This window comes from Danio rerio, chromosome 1 (genome assembly GCF_052040795.2).
Source record: "Danio rerio strain M-AB ecotype USA chromosome 1, GRCz13ab, whole genome shotgun sequence".
Classification (NCBI taxonomy): domain Eukaryota; kingdom Metazoa; phylum Chordata; class Actinopteri; order Cypriniformes; family Danionidae; genus Danio; species Danio rerio.
In genome coordinates this window covers 54,994,320-55,011,168 of record NC_141021.1, presented here as the reverse complement: position 1 = coordinate 55,011,168, position 16,849 = coordinate 54,994,320, and the positions used below count along the sequence as shown (strand labels likewise).

The 16,849-nt window shown below is 37.4% G+C and overlaps 3 protein-coding genes across 58 annotated transcripts in view; 1 reads left to right on the top strand and 2 right to left on the bottom strand.

Moving 5' to 3' along the window:
* tacr3l (tachykinin receptor 3-like) overlaps positions 1-2,960 on the bottom strand; it is a 59,720-nt gene extending 56,760 nt beyond the window's left edge. For 37 of the 49 annotated variants that reach the window (XR_015475780.1, XR_015475792.1, XR_015475790.1 and 34 more), the window contains exon 1: positions 2,784-2,960. The gene's annotated coding sequence lies outside the window, so the exon portion shown is untranslated. The remainder of the gene's footprint in view (positions 1-2,783) is intronic. The other 12 variants (XM_087235911.1, XM_087235912.1, XM_087235901.1 and 9 more) reach the window with 1 other exon arrangement.
* acy3.2 (aspartoacylase (aminocyclase) 3, tandem duplicate 2) lies at positions 21-7,905 on the top strand. Of its 7 annotated transcripts, XR_015475699.1 has the most exons (9): positions 293-383; positions 2,371-2,468; positions 2,797-3,032; positions 4,200-4,395; positions 5,122-5,215; positions 5,323-5,430; positions 5,508-5,620; positions 7,236-7,536; positions 7,617-7,905. XR_015475699.1 is itself a non-coding variant. In NM_001002347.1 (8 exons), the coding sequence occupies exons 3-8, from the start codon at positions 2,797-2,799 to the stop codon at positions 7,431-7,433; spliced, it is 945 nt and encodes a 314-aa protein (NP_001002347.1). In that variant the 5' UTR covers positions 21-101; positions 182-383; the 3' UTR covers positions 7,434-7,474. The 7 variants fall into 7 exon arrangements, 4 of the variants coding, with proteins under 4 accessions (NP_001002347.1, XP_087091642.1, XP_087091644.1 ...); NM_001002347.1 differs by lacking the exons at positions 2,371-2,468; positions 7,617-7,905 and adding an exon at positions 21-101 and having other exon boundaries at positions 182-383; positions 7,236-7,474; XR_015475698.1 differs by lacking the exon at positions 2,371-2,468.
* Positions 7,803-16,650, bottom strand: cldnd1b (claudin domain containing 1b). Of its 2 annotated transcripts, XR_015475763.1 has the most exons (6): positions 16,596-16,650; positions 14,820-15,315; positions 14,501-14,608; positions 12,701-12,838; positions 11,214-11,986; positions 7,803-10,500 (listed from the first exon to the last, which is right to left on the bottom strand). XR_015475763.1 is itself a non-coding variant. In NM_001161597.1 (5 exons), the coding sequence occupies exons 2-5, from the start codon at positions 15,112-15,114 to the stop codon at positions 11,766-11,768; spliced, it is 762 nt and encodes a 253-aa protein (NP_001155069.1). In that variant the 5' UTR covers positions 15,115-15,315; positions 16,596-16,625; the 3' UTR covers positions 10,962-11,765. The 2 variants fall into 2 exon arrangements, 1 of the variants encoding a protein (NP_001155069.1); NM_001161597.1 differs by lacking the exon at positions 7,803-10,500 and having other exon boundaries at positions 10,962-11,986; positions 16,596-16,625.
* Positions 16,651-16,849: the final 199 nt, after the last annotated feature.

The window sequence follows — 16,849 nt, the reverse complement described above, 5'->3', positions numbered from 1 at the left end:
CTCATTTCATAGCAGTGGAACTGAGAGTTGCTAGGGCGTCAAACATCATGTGTGAAAGATGATCCAAGGGTGGCGGCTGAGGCAAGGCAGAAAAGGAGGAGGTACGTTATTGTTTTGCATGTTGCATCAGTGTGTCTAAGTGGTCGCTGAAGAATGTCTTAAACTGTTAACGTGTGTGTAGGCGCATCCCCTGCAGTGCCGTGGCCCCTGCAGCTAGAATAGGCCTGCACTGGCTGAATGTGTGTCAACACGCATGCCCTGTCACACCTCACCGTATGTGTCCAAAGGTCTCATATCCCTTGTGCAACTTCCCTCAGTAAGACGATTAGAGGGACAGCGTTGGGAAGAAGGAGCAAATCAACACTTCTGTCTTAAATATAACGGTAAGAGGTTTTGCTTTCAACTTTTGCATTATGTGTTGCATGTAATCGCATGACATCTGCAATAAATGCACAATGCTCAACAGAGCAATTTAGTGTCTGAAGGAAAACAGCAAAACTCCCTCCAGCAATGGAGCTTAAACTAATACTACAGTCACATGTTCTTAAAGGTATACACACTCAAATAATGATGTTTGCTGTTTTTTGAAACCACTTATTTATAAAACAAGATTAAACAACACAATTCTTAAGTGTTTTTTTTTTTTGGGGGGGGGGGGGGGGGGCAGCTTAACTGTTTTATGTGCAATCCACGTCAATTCGTAAAAACTAATGTTAACTTAATTCCTTCATTTTGAGCCAACACAAATCGATCGCATTTTTACAGTGTACATGCAAAAAACTACTCGCAAACTGAGCGTGAACGTTATAAAGGTGCTCGCCAGTTGGCCAGTTTTGTTTAAGAACAGCAACATTACAATATTTACATGGTATTCATGGTTTTAGTAAGCATTATTGTAACATGATCTATGTAAATAGAGTTTCACAAATACACTCAAAAAATGTTTTTTCTTTTGCTGCTTGTTCAACCTAATTTAAAAGGAGCTCAAACGACACAATTCTTGAGTGTTTTTGGGGAACAACTAAAATGTTTTATGTTCAATCCACTTCAATTTGTAAAAACTAATAAGTTAACTTAATTCCTTCAAGTTGAGCCAACACAAATCAATTGTATGGCACTCAGGATTTTTACAGTGTACATGCAAAAAACGACTTTCATTATAAATAAAGCTTCTCGTTAGTTGGCCAGTTTTAGATAATTAGAAACAGCAACATTACAATGTTTACATGGTTTTTGTAAGCATTATTGTAACATGATCTAGGTAATTAGAGATTCACAAATACACTCAAAAAATGTTTTTTGCTGCTTGTTCTAACTACTCATTTAAAATGAGCACAAACAACAACATTCTTGAGTTTTAAGACAGCTTAATTGTTTTATGTTCAAAATTGTAAACACTATTAAGTTCACTTAATCGATTTATGATGGAACAACTTAAAGGGATTGTGTGGAACTCTGCATTTTGTACAGTGTAGTCTGTTATAGAAAACTGTTAATGACTATCTTCTGTCTTTAATGTTGTGATAAGATAAATTTATGTAGGATGCACCTTTTTCCTCCAGATTTTAATTTGCAACCTACCTGTGAAATATTTCATAATGACTAAGCCCATGCGGAATCTGCGCACGCATATCATTTTCGCAGATTTTTAGACTGTTATTAAGTTTATTTATTTACTAGTGTAAATGTGTGTAAACTTATATTTATTCAGTTTTTTTTATTAATTTCAGTAATATTATTGACTAACATGAAAGTGTTCATTTGATTTATTTATGACACAGTTTGTAAATTAATATTTTCTGTCTTTTAGTAGATATATTATATGAGAAACTTGCTTGTTAACAAATAAGTGGATTTAGATGGATTTGCATTGTAAACATTAAATAAAAGTTAAAACGCAATTAATTTGTATTAATATTCATATATTAAGTTTTAAGTTACGATACTCCCAAAATAATTCTGCATAAATCCAGAGATTTTTTACAAAATTCTCAGCAGAAATAGCAAAAAAATATGCGCAGATTCAGTCTGGCCCTACTTATGACTAATAGGAAAAACATTTGACAGCTCCATTCAATTTTTGTGGTATATTTATAAATGTTTATACCATTCTTTTCTTTTTAACATAAATTAAAGTTTGTGTTTCATTATTAATTTTGTTTTGAACTATTTTAGGACTTATTGAAGATCTTTAGTTAATAATAAACCTGCCTTTACTACATTTACCCTGTTTTTCAGTAAATAATTGTTTTCCTAGAGCCAACAACTGCCTTTTGTTCTCATTAACAGTGCTGGGTTCAGTGTCGTCTGTTCTGCTAGCTGTGCAAAACAGTCAATGTGTGACTTTGTGGTGTTCTTTTTCTGCCTCAGAGAGAACCCAGCTCTGTCAATCTCGGCGTGGGATTATAAATGATTCTTCTGTTGTCTATTAACTTCCTCAGCAGTTCATCTACAACAACAACTCCTCAGTGAGCAACATAGCATGATATTGCTGGTTTGAATTAAAGCTGTAGAGCTTAGAACAGGTTCACCTTTATTGACTCCTGCCTCGAGCTTGTAAAAACAAAAGAGGAACACATAGAAAGTAAAATGAACGTTAAAATATTAGTTTACTTTTAACTTGCTGAACTGTTACACTGGCCACATTCTTAAACTGCTCATTTTGTCCCCCAAAATAATTAATAAGTAATAAAAAATAGTTTATGTACTAAATATGCCTACCAAACAAATATATATAATAATCAAGGCAGACTATTAAAAACTTAAAATAGTAATGGTGTTACTTGTCTGTTGTAGATGGCGTCTGTGTTCCTGCCAGCTCTGGGTGGTGTGGCTGTTTGTGGCGGCACTCATGGAAATGAGCTGTCGGGTGTGTACCTGGTGCAGGAGATGGAGCGACAGAGGAAGGAGAAGGGAGACGGTGTATGGCCGATTCCTGTAACAACTGTACTGTCAAACCCACGAGCTGTGAAAGAGTGCAGAAGATATATTGATACAGATATGAACCGCTGCTTCAGCAGAGACACACTGAGGTGAAATGTGGAACTGCAGCCTCAACTGCTAAGATGCTGGTCAAATATACGTTAGCTTTTTTTAAATAATAAAAAGAACACAATACATTTTTATATAAAATTAAATTATTAATTTTAAATAGTTTTTAAATATAACTTTTTATCATGACTTAAAATAGCCTAATATGCATTCTATGTACTGAAATAACTACACCTACATTATTAGGCTACTGACTAAAAACAAGCAAACGTTAAATGTTATTTTGTATTGTGTTAACACCAAGAAAACTAGGCCATCATCTAAACGTTTGAATATATATGTTTTTTGTAGCTCGCTGTTAAAGTTAACGTTAGACAAGTCATTTGTGTTCTATCTAACGTAATCTATCTATCTATCTATCTATCTATCTATCTATCTATCTATCTATCTATCTATCTATAAAACGTTTAATATAACACATTAAACAAACAAATAGGCAAGTACATTTAGTAAATGTAGATTTGTTTTCCTTAAAACCTTCGTCAAGGTTTTGTCCCTCTTTGTATTTAATTGTTTACAACATAACTTGACGCAGCTTTTAATTATTGATAACATACGCAAAGTCTGACCATGAAATTAAACTCTAACGTTAGCTCTGATGTACTTAACGGTAAAAAAAAACGTCTTCAGTCTTATACCTCGCCAATAACATAAAACAAAAGTGTAAAAATGTATATTTCATCGACGATAATTACGTTACCTTCATTTCTTGAAGATTGAGTTTGAGAGCCGTTGACGTTGCGTCAGGGGGAATTCATATTTACCGCCTTGTTCTGTCGACCAATCAGCGCGATTATAAACTGTCGTCCCAGTTAACTGTCGTATTTTAATTTAATAATTTTATACACAGTAGATGTGGTTCTTTTCCGTATTTTTATTTATTTATTATTATATTTATTATTATTTATTTATTTATTAGATTATTGTGTAGTTTATTTGTTGATCTAGGAGATTACTGTTTAAGGGTATTTTTTTAACTTAAATTACTATGTAGTTTATTTGATTATTTAGTAGATTGTATGGTTTACGGACAGGTAGTCTACCTATATAACCTAACTGCTGAAATAACTGATGTGTACATACTGTTTTGAATGTGTATTACTTCTATATACATAATATGTCAATCTAAAATCCTCACTTTCTTGAAGTACTCCTATTACAGACAGCAGCCCATATGAAGTCCGACGTGCTCAGGAATTAAACAATCAGCTTGGTCCAAAGGAGTCCACAGGTGCAATAGACATGATTTGTGACCTTCACAACACCACATCTAACATGGGTCTCACACTCATCCATTACACAACCAGTGACTGGGCGACCCTGCACATCTGCAAATACTTACAGGTATGAGCTTCACAAGTGTGCTTCAATAAACCCCATACTGTAAACCAACGTCAGTCGTTCTTAACTGGTGCTATGATTCCATATTTGGCAAAGAGTAAGGTGGATTAACATATTATTGTGCATTTTAAGTAAATATTAAGTATACTATACTTGATTTTTAATGTAAAATCTTGGTCTTAAAGCTCAACAGGCACCTGATTTCAAAACAATATTAATAAACACACATCAAATTCTTGATGTCTATTTGACATACACTCATTGATGTTCTTTTGACCACCAAAATAACAACACAAAAAGTATTATGGCTAATTTAAGTAAAGTTTTATTCATCAGAAAGCTTCAATTACACATTTACACTGAATGTTGTTTTCCATACAATGAATGTAAACTACCTGGATGTCAAAACAACATCTAATTGACATCTAACCTTGTCATTAAATAAACAGCTGAAATATTGGTTACAGGACAGTCCTGTAATCTGTTTAATCACTTACAGGACAGTCTTGTAATCAATTTTTGATGCGTTGTTTGTGTAAACGCTTTGTCAATTTGACAATCAAGATAGTCAACTGACATCAAATCGATGTTTTTTGATGTCGTTTTGATGCCCACCAAGAGCTACACCAGTTAAGAACCAAATGAGTGGCCAAATTCATGAGTATGGTAGAATTTTGGTGTCACTGCATGTGTGTTTTGATGTTGTCTGTTGTCGTGTACATATTTAAGACTAAGATAACCAAAGTGCCTGTGAGAGTGATGGTACTGGATGTCCCATATAGTGATGCATATTCCTTGGAGTCCGTCTCCAAGCATGGCTTTTGTAAGTGATGGTGATCATCTCAATGCATTTTGTTTGTGTACTCATCATTATTCAACCCCAAAGGCACGCTCAGCTGATGAGTATCATGATTGCCTGTGTTTCTATAGCAATTGAGGTCGGGCCGCAGCCCCATGGTGTTGTCAGAGCGGACATCTATGTTATTATGAAGGAGGCCGTCGACTTAACTATAGACTGGATTCATAAATTCAACTCAGGTACTGGAGGATCTAAAAATGTGGTGTTTTTTTAGCAGTGATATTGTGTTAGCAAATGTATTTAATTTGGCTTTCAGGGACCGTATTTGAAGGTGGAGATGTGGAAGCCTTCAAGATCATCAAAAGTGTGGATTATCCCAGAGATCCAGTGACTCGAAGTCTCAACGCTGCTGTTCATCCTCAGCTTCAGGTGATGATCATTATTTTTATTATTACGTATATTTTACACACAGAATGTGCAGAAATTGTTATAAAGCTGATAAAGTTGTCCAGATCTGATGGTTACTTTATTTATTGCATTAATTAGAACGGCATTTAAATTTGATCTCTATTACACATGTAATTGAGGCCAGCTAGTAAAGTGCTATGCAGGTAAACCTTACTCTTATGACCTCTAAAGGTGCTCAGACGCTAGAGGCCATCGTCTTTAGCCTCCTTGTTAGAGCAACTGACTCGTATGCAAAGAATCACCAGTTCGATCCTTGTTTAGCGCGGGTTGGGTGCCATAGGACTGGTGGGTTACACATGGGGGCTCGTCCGGGATGGGAGTGTGGTTTAGGGGGGTGAGTGTAACAAAGGCCAGCTAGCTATGCTATGAGTGCTATGCAGGTAAACCTCACTCTTCTGACCTCTAATACTGTGTTCACTCTAGATGCAGTTCTCGCGGATAAATCACGTTATTCGTGTGTAAATAGACGCGTGAACATTTTTAGTTTTCTCGCATCAAATCTGCTTCACAATAGAAGTGAAATCGTGTCATGGGCAGGGCTTCTGTCTGCCTGGTGACTGTGGCTTTGATGCTAAATGGCTAACATGGATTTTATTGAGGTAATAAATGTGTTTATGTGCTTTATGAAGGCTGAAAAACAGCGTCGATACATTTGGAGCCGTGTCTGGTTCTGTCAGAGGTGCACTTAACTCGTTCATAAACTCCTCCTGAAACTTAACAAAATGCTCAACTTGCGCCACTTCATTAGCGCAAATCGCATCATTCGCGCCACCTCATTCACACATATCATGTCGCAGGATGTCTATTTGCGTCTTTGCATTGATTTAACATGTAAATCACTCGCGCTTGATGCACTTTCCATGTCTGGTGTGAATGCAGCAGTAAGGTGCTCTAGCAACAGATGTTAGAGGCTATGGTCTTTAGCCTATTTTTTTAGATGAACCAACTCCCATACAAAGAAATCCCAGCTCAGACCAGGCTGAGTGTAGTAGAACTTGTGAATTACACATGGGGGCTCGTCCGGGATGGGAGTGAGGTTTAGGGAGGTGAGTGTAACGGAAGCCAGCTAGCGAAGAGCTATGCAGGTAAACCTCACTCCTCTGACCTCTAAAGGTGCTCTAGCAACAGATGCTACAGGCCATGGTCTTTAGCCTCGTTAGAGCAAATTGTTTGATCCCAGCTTGGAGCGGGTTGGATAGTGTAGGACAGAGTAATAGTGATTTTTAAGTGATTTTTAGTGACTTTTTATTGCATTAATTAGAAAGCCATTCTAATTAATGCAATAAAGGTCAGGTAATAAATTATAAAATTGTAATTAATAATTATTTCAATACTGTTGTACTCAATAAATGCCAGTTGAAATAAACCAAAAGTCCAAGGTGCAAATAATTAATGGTAATTATTTAAAATGGGAAAATATAAGCATTACAGAATACTTTTATTGGGCTTAAAATGACCCAGTATATATAATAAGCAAGTTTATGTCCAAAAATGTTTTTGATTTGGTATAAAACATCAACTAAACATGCTTATGCGAAATACACCCAAAAATCTGAGTTCATTTTTCCCTCCCCAGGATAGAGACTTCTGTCTCCTCAAACGGGGCGATCCTTTGTTTTTGTCGTTTTCTGGAGAAACTGTGAAATATGAGGAGGAAGAGCCACTTCATCCCTTATTTATCAACGAATGTGCCTACTATGAAAAGGGAATCGCTTTTCATCTGGCGAAAAGGATGAGGCTGACAATTCCAGCGGTGCAAGTGCAGAAGGACTGAATGAGGAAAGAGGAAAGACATTAAACCCAGCATGACTATAAGCAATTGAATGATTTATGTGATTTTTACCACTACTACAATCACTTCAAAGTGATTCACTCAGGTATAAACTGTTTACTTAAAGACATAATTTACCACAAAAAAAAATTTGAAAATGGCTTCATTTACTCTCCCTCCTTTTAGAGTTTCTTCTATTATTGCTGCCACCCACTGACTTCCATGGTAGGGAAAAATATGGAAGTTAACATGGAAGCATTCATCAAAATATCTTCTCAAACAGGTTTTGAATGACAGAATTTTTAATTTTTGGGGGGCTGGAATTACCCCTTGAATTAGCTCTATGACAATGAGTGACGTTCAACAATGATGTTTTTGAATGAAAAGATATTTATTGTGACCAGCAAAATGTTTATCTGACAATAATGCTTACAAAACTGTATAAAAAAGGCAAAACCGTCTGAAGTACTTCGAACACCGGCTTGAAGTCAGTCACAGTGGGTTGTGAAGAGTGTGAGGTATCGTCATGACTGTATTGCTCATATGCCTGATCGCTTGGAGAAAACAGAGCCGCTTATGGGCTCGGAACAAAAAAAAGACTAAACAAAAAGCACATTAACATGAACAAAAGATGACCTCAGGTATTACAACACAAAGATCAAACCATGTGGCACAATGAAATCAACTGAATGCTGGATGTGCACGCTGCGATTTTACAATCAGTCTTGATTTTTACTCGTAATATTTATACAAGTAACCCCAGCTAAATCTTCAGTTGACTGTAAACCCCAAAACATCTTCTCACGCATCAAGTGTGCACGATATACATCAAAAATGATCCGTTTCAATCAATTTTGAATGCATTTTTGGCTTTTCATATCATAATCAGCATTGATAAAATCAGCAAATGGTGTCGAACGCAGCTTTATGGTGAAAACCTCACAATGCGCACCAGCAAAATGTTTCAAAGACGTATAAATAAGTTTATAAACCACAGATAAGATGGATGTAAATGGCAACCTGAACCAACACAACTGTATTCTAAATAAACTCACTAAAAGTATGTTAAGAAAACATTCTCAAATAGAAACTAAATGGTAAACAAACACGGCATAACCAATGCAAAGCACAAGAGAGAAAAATAATAATAAATAAGCACAACACATTTCAGGAGACACAAAAGGCTCGAGTGGTTAATGCATATGACGGATGCAAACATTCAGTCTTTCAGACCAAGGCAAAACCTACTGCATCTTGGGATTGCAAAGCTCTAAAACGCAATCTCTTCATGATGCCAGTGAGTAGCTACAACACTGGGTGAAAATAAACAAACTTAAATCAAGGAGGGGATTAAACTAAATCTGATACATCCTATAATACGTTTAGTCAACAGACAAAATGTGACTAAACAAAAGCTGAAGCCCTGAAGAGCTACTGTGTAGTGTTTATAGATCAGAAGTGTCCAAACTTGGTCCTGGAGAACCAGTGTCCTGCATAGTTTAGCTCCACCTTCTCCCTGGAAGTTTCTAGTATACCTAGAAAGAGCTTGATTAGCTGGTTCAGGTGTGTTTAATTGGGTATGGAACTAAAATATGTAAGCCACCGCCCCTGTAGGATTGAGTTTGGACATGCCTGTTATTAATGGTTTTCTGTTGAGTGATATTGCTGAGAGGTTTCATTTCTCAATAAATAGCGCCACTGCGGGAACACTTTACTTGGAAGAGGTGTTCATAAGACTGTCATAAATCCTTTATAATCATGATATGTCATTGAGATTTTATGTGTGCTTACGACAAACTGTTATAAAGTGTCATTTCGCGCAGTCATTTTAAATGCAAAGATGACATTGACAACTTGACAAACAATTACATCACAACCAGTCTCACAATTTGAGATTTACAAGCCAACATACTCACATTTTTAAAACTACTTACTTAACGTGAGCTGAAACATCACAATTCTTAACACAACTTAATTGTTTTATGTTCAATCCACTTAAATTTGTAAAAAAAAAACAAAAAAAAAACAATTAAGCTAACTTGATTAGTTTGTGTTGGGACAACATAAATGAATTGTGTGGAAACCTGAATTGTTTACAGTGTAACTTGTCATAAATCTGTCATAAACATGATCGTCATGAAGACATTATAATTGTGTTATGAATAGTTTTCTGATCACGTTTTCAGAGAAATAAGCTGTATTTATCAATAATATGTCTCATTAAAAGTGTTATTACTAAATTGGTAACACTTTATTTTGATGGTCTATTTGAGTATTAGTAGACTGTATGCCTAATATCTGTTGATACTGCTCCTTCAACAGGCATTTTAGACTATAAGAAACTTTGCCAGTACATGTCAACTTACACTAACCCTAATCTAACAGTCTACTTATAATCTAATGAGAATTAGTTGGCATGTAGATTCATTGTAACTTGAATTCAACAAACGGACCATCAAAATAAAGTTGTGACCAATCATTTTTTAACAGCATCGTTAATATTTGATGATGTTTTAATGACAAATTTACCACTGTAGTTGAGGTAAAAATATACATCAATGAATGACGTTGTTATAAAATTCATGTTATTTGTAATGACTCATGACAATCATGTTTATGACAGATTTATGACAGGTTTTGTTGTTTTGGTAATGTCAAGTTGTCATGACAAATTCAAAAAAAGGTTGCATTTGTTTATGTTAAGTTGTCGTTACAAACAATGTCATCTTTGCATTTAAAATGTCTAAACTGAGCGAAATTGCTCTTAATGATAGTTGCCAATAGCATTCATAAAATCTTATTCAAAGGGGAAATGGAGCACTCAAGTTTGCATTATTTTGTACATTGGATTCCACTTTAATGAAAATATAATAAACAAACTCGATTAATGTAACCATTTAGCAGAAAACGGCATATTTTACTACATATTTTAGACCTAGGACGCCACTATCTTGGAATGCCGCTGTGTCTGATGTCACAGGGTTGGTTCCGTTCCTTCAGCTGAACAGATACTATGGAAGTAAGAGACTGATCATGAAAATTGAACAGCCTAATTACACAATGCGTGAAGCTGGTGCAAATATAAGCATCAGATGTGTGTCTAATATAAAAATAGATATTTATTTTCTTTTTAATTACTGATCATTTGATGTGCTTTGGTCCACTCTCTTTATTATGCTGCCTGAGTCAATGGGTTTCAACAAGGTCCGCTACTGACATAATGGGGGCGGGTACTTTCACTTTTCACTGCTACTGCTGCTCAAATCTGTTCGTGTTCGAACCAAACTAAGATCGCCACGGTTTTTCACATGGCAGATTTTTATCCTTCATACATGTTGTGAGAGCGAGCTGATTAGCTTGAAAAGGGAATATGTTATGACATAACCGACACAGACGTGACTTAGTAAAGCGTGAAGTCATGTATGATTTTAATTGTCGCACTAATCTGTCCCTGGAGCAGCGTGAGTGGACCACAGGGCATCAAACAAAAGGTATTAAAAAATGAAATAAAATAAAATAAAAAATTACACAACTTAAGACACTTAAATGCTTGTATTTGCACCAGCGATGCACATCCACAACTTCATGGTTAAATCAGGCTGTCCAGTCTCTGTGTTCAGTCCGTTACTGCCATGCTTGAAACCCAGACAGGTAGTCAGGCAGCGTAATACAGATAGTGAACCAAATAGTCAGTAACTAAAAGAGGCAAAAAGAAAAATAGAAAATGTATTTTTATATTAGACACACATCTGATGCTTGTATTTACACCAGCTCCACGTCCACAACTGCACACATTGGGTTAAATTAGGCTGTTTCAGTTTTTGTTTTCAGTCCATTACTTTCACAGTATCCGTTCACCTGAGGGAACAGAACCAACCCTGTGATGTCAGACACAGCGACATTCCAAGATGGTAGCATCCTAGATCTAAAATCTATAGTAAAACATGCCGTTTACTGCTAAATGGTTACATTAATTGTTTGTTTATTATATTTTCAAGTGGAATCCAATATACAAAATAATGTAAACTTAACTGAGTGCTTAATTTCCCCCTTTAAATATATTATGTCTTATGAACACCCCTTCAAGTAAAATGTTACCACAAAGGCTAAAATAAGTGGTTAAAAAGGCAGTAATATAGCAGGAAGATCCTTCAAGTGATGCAAGTATTTCACAGGAGTGCTATAGGTGGACGGCGCTAGTTTAGCTTACTAATTTTGGGCTGATGGTATCCTTCATTACTTCATCACAGCTTTGTTAGTGGCAAAAGCAGCTGTGAATAGGCTGTGCGCGTTCCTTGAACCACTTCACCAACTTTATAGTCAGTCCTTGGTTGTTCAGGCGACTCTGTAGGCTGTCATTCGAGTGTAGTGTTGGCGGTGGCTCCTCGCAGCCCATATGAAAAGCGCAGCCGCCATGACCTGAAGCGGAGACGACACCAGCGCCAAAAACAAGGACCAGCCTGGAGAATAGTCCATTCCTTCGGGCAGCTCTGATATATCATGAAGCAAATGCAGTCCCGTGAGGAAACAGCAAACGGTCCCCAGGGAACACAGGCCTGCGTGTAGAATGATTGTTAAAGTACACATGAAGTCAAAACTAGCCGTATTGATTTTGTTAGCTTATATTGCTAGTTCTATGGTGAACAATTCATCTGTGCATTTCATTTCAAAATTTAAATCTGAAAACACTTCCTGTTTTCAGTTGAATTCTCAGATTATGTCTATCTGAGGTATCGGGCGTGGCTAACATACTTAACCACACCCCTCCAGCTGTCAGTTTGGACAACAGACATTGTGAGGAGGAGTCTGTTAGGTTGTAAAAACTCTCCCCAAACACTTTACCCAATCTTTCTGAATGAAATGCCTACTTTATTACACCCAATCAGCTCGCAGTAGAAAAAACAAGCCACCGTGGGGTGTTTTCTCATTCCGTTTCTCTCCCTTTTCTCACTTTGTCCTAATCAAGGGCAAGCTGAGGGGGTGTTTTTTAGCCTAACTGTCCAAATGAATCTTTCTTCGTTTCTAAATGCTACCACCTAAGATCTGTCTCCCCTGAAAAGTTGTTTGTGATGTTTTGTGTATGGTCTGGGGGGTCCAATCTCGCTATACGAAAGTGTAGTGACAAATAAATTGAATCTGAATCTGAATCTGAACTGCGTCACAATACAGAAAAAAAAGCAGTTGCAGCTTCCAGTTCAGAACTGAACAGTCTTCTTCCTGGAAGTAGCTGTAATTACTCCCCTATTATACATAATGAACCGTTGTCTTACCAGCCATCAGATGCAGCAGCCCTACGAACAGTGTTGGAGTAATACTGCGACACAGACAGGCACACACTCCGATTAATGCCGCGAGAAACACCAAACCCACGGAGATCAGCGGCAGCAGGAACTGACACTTCCACAGGTCTGAGAACACACACATCACAATCATGAATGATGAATCTAGAATCAAATAATGACCACATTTATTGATTATGGAATAAATATTATTTATATATTTGTACATATATATATTTATTTTTTCAAATATACATATATTTATTAGACCTCAACGCATTCTAAGGAGGTATGGGTGTTAGGCTATATTTACACTAATGTGTATTTGTTTTAGAGCAAGGGTCACCAATCTCGGCCCAGGAGGGCCGGTGTCCCTGCAGGGTTTAGCTCCAACTTGCCTCAACACACCTGCCTGGGTGTTTCAAGTATACCTAGTAAGACCTTGATTAGCTTGTTCAGGTGTGTTTGATTAGGGTTGGAGCTAAAATCTGCAGGACACCGGCCCTCCAGGAACAAGTTTGGTGACCACTGTTTTAAGAGTGTCACAAAAAGTTCATTGACAAATTTGTGTGCAGATGGTCGTAAATTTGGTGCAAGCTTGCTATGGCTTGTTAAAGGGTCACAAAACACTGAAACACATTTTTTTTAGATGTTGACAGTCATATATGTGTCCTACATTGCTAAAAACACTATTAGGAGACATATACTAGCAATCATTGGAGTGTGGAGTCTGGAATTGGCTGTCTGTACCGGCCGGTACAAAGTGACGTCATTGAGTTTTCAGCACATATTTGTTGATTAATTCACGAGAAAGACTTGGTTTGAACCAATCAGTGCGCTCTATTGTGAACGAGATGCAACTTCATTAATATGCATGGTATAGCTTCGAAGACTCTTTTTACCCGTTAACAGTGTTCAGAGAGATGCCACCAGGGCCGGAGCAAGCTGAACTGCCGCTCTAGGCAGAGGACGATCATGCCGCCCTCAACCCCAATGTGAAAACGAAAGTGACCTGGTTATGAAAATGAAGTGACGTGTCGCGGACCTTTATTCTGCCGCCCTATGCGCGGATATAACCGAGGACGCGCGGGTGCTGAGGGAGGGAGGGAGGTGTTGCGGACACTGCGCTCTCTATTCTGCCGCCCTATGCGCGGATATAACTGAGGACGCGCGGGTGCTGAGGGAGGGAGGTTTCGCGGACACTGCGCTCTCTATTCTGCCGCCCTATGCGCGGATATAACTGAGGACGCGCGGGTGCTGAGGGAGGGAGGTTTCGCGGACACTGCGCTCTCTATTCTGCCGCCCTATGCGCGGATATAACTGAGGACACGCGGGTGCTGATGGAGGTGTCGCTGACGCCGCCCTCTCTATTCTGTCGTCTATGGGCGAATATATCTGAGGACGCGGGTGGTGAGGGAGGTGTCGCGGACATAACTGAGGACGCGGGTGGTAAGGGAGGTGTCGCGGATGCCGCCGTCTCTATACTGCCGCCCTAGGCGGCCGCCTAGGTCGCCTTTATGGACGCGCCGGCCCTGGATGCCACGTTGTGTTGCCAACCGTAATTCAAACAAATACTAGAATTGTTCGGAGACATGGGTCTGCTAACACGCAACAAAAATATGTTTGCCCCACGTCACCCCCAGCTTCCACCACATATGACTATTGCGGATACACACATTGCGATATCGGTGATCAAGCAACATATTATGCAGCCCTAATATATCCTAAACTTTACAATAGTTTTAAATATAGAATTAAATATAAAAATGAAATATGCTAGTCAGGACATACATGTACGCAGCAGATCTTCTCCGGTGTTGATATTTCCAGGTGATTTATACTTAGATTCCCACTGCTGCTGCAAAGTAAAGGCCTGACATTTAGTCACCATCACTGGATCTGGAAAAAAAGCACAAGCCAAGCGAAGAGACAGACAAAGCAAAAAGTAGTTAGCATCTTTTTTTAACTTAACACACAGTGATAACTTCTAATCATGGTAGTGTAGTGTTATTTGAGGTTTTAAACTGACAGGGTTTAGTCTGTGGACAAAAATATGAAGTGAATCTTTCTTTACCCTCCTTATCTTTTAAAGCTGAATTAGTCTCCTTACCAGGTGCTTTAAACCAATGCGAGTCTTGATGCACCCGAATGCAACGCCACCACAGACCCAGCGTGCCGTTCAACTGGAACAGAGCTTTACTGTAGCTCATCTCATCCACATCTTCCCCCTCAAAGTCCAGCCGGAGGTTCTGGAGGTCTGAGCCGTTGTTGATGTCGTTGCTGGCCGGCTGGCTGTGGTACTGGAACCAGTGCTGAGTGCCCATTGCAACAGACAGATAGACAGTGGCAAGCAGGCTCAACACAGAGCCGATCACCAGCGCTGTGGCGTAACGGTTGTCCACCATGTTGTTTTTTGTTGCAAAAATGACTTTCAGATGGCTAACAATTAAGTTTAGCAGATGAGTTTGGTGAGAGATGCAACGGTCATATCGTTTGTGCTGTTTAAACACTGGTTTCTTTTCATCTTCCAACGTTTATCCAATTCAGATCGTCTTATCTCAAGCTCATCAATGCGAAACGTCTTGACTGACAAAGCAATGTGTGATCTGAAACAGAAAGAAGTGTGATTAAATTATAAAACTGACAAACAAAGCGCGTTTATGAGGTACCAGTTGCTTTTAAGTTGGAATGAGTCACAGGATTTACAAAGGTTTGCCAAAGACACTCCTAGTATTGAGTCATTTATTAATGCAGCTCAATAACCATGAACTAAACTATCTATTTAGCCTTTGAAATAATGTGTAATTATCACTGCATTACATTGTTTCAGGTTAAAGCCACTAAACTATATATAATAACACAATAAATGATGTCGTTAGTCACTTGTTGGCAACTCAGAGACTTATAATTACAAAAAGGTACAACAACAAAACACACTGTATAAAACTATCACTTTTAAAATATTTACTAACCACCAATTAACATTAGTACATACATTACTTATGGCCGTGTCAAAGAACATGTTTTAATACTGTAACCAGCATTAAAATTATTTTTCATTAAAAGATATTGTATGGTAATGAATAAATTGATTATGTGAAAGTGTTTTTATCAGGTCGATTTAGGTTAGGTACTTTAATATTCAGTAAAAATAGCAAAAAAATGAATTTAGGTAGCGCTTAAATATATAAAAGACATACAATATAATTGAATTCAATGTGTAATTATCACTGCACTACAATGTTTCAGGTTAAAGACACTAAACTATATATAATAACACAATAAATGATGTCGTTAGCCACTTGTTGGCAAGTCAGAGACTTATAAATACAAAAGGTACAACAACAAAACACACTGAATAAAACATAACACTTTTAAAATATGTATTTTGTATATTTCAATTTACTAACCATCACTATCATTCATTAATACATTACTTACCGTGTAATATAACATATTTCAATACTTTAATCAGTTAAAAGTAATTCAATGAAAGAAATTGTACGTAAATAAATAAATCGATGATGTGAAAGTGATTTTACCAGGTCGATTCAGGTTAGGTACTTCAATATTCAGTAAACAGAATAATAAATGAATTCAGGTAGCGCTTAAATATATAAAGGACATTTATTTCGGCATACAGTATAATTTGGACATATTTAAGGACCGCAGATGCTCAATGTTTCACATATTAAAGTTGTTTGGTGTTTACTAGCATTAGCGCTAACATGCTAGTGTGTTTTAGCGACATACTCGACTTTGACGACTTACAAAATAACGTAATTAAAGTGTTATGTACATATAATACACATCAATGAGCATTTTATCAAAAATAAAAGAAAGCTTTTGTTCAAAACAATAAAAGATTGTCGCGACTGTCACTTACCATATTGCGCACACCCTTCGGGCTGATGATGACGACTCCATTTCCTGTTACGATTATCAGTGCGCGTGCACGTCACAACAATGACCTCAATCCGCACGGACACGAGCATAGTGTTACTTGAGTATCACAAATGTAAACCAAAGGAAGACTAAATAAATAAATAAATAAATAAGTTAAACGTTTTCTTTACTGTCATGCTATCAGAGCCCTTAAAATGAGGATTATTTCTCTTCTCCATTTTAGTTATGATTGGA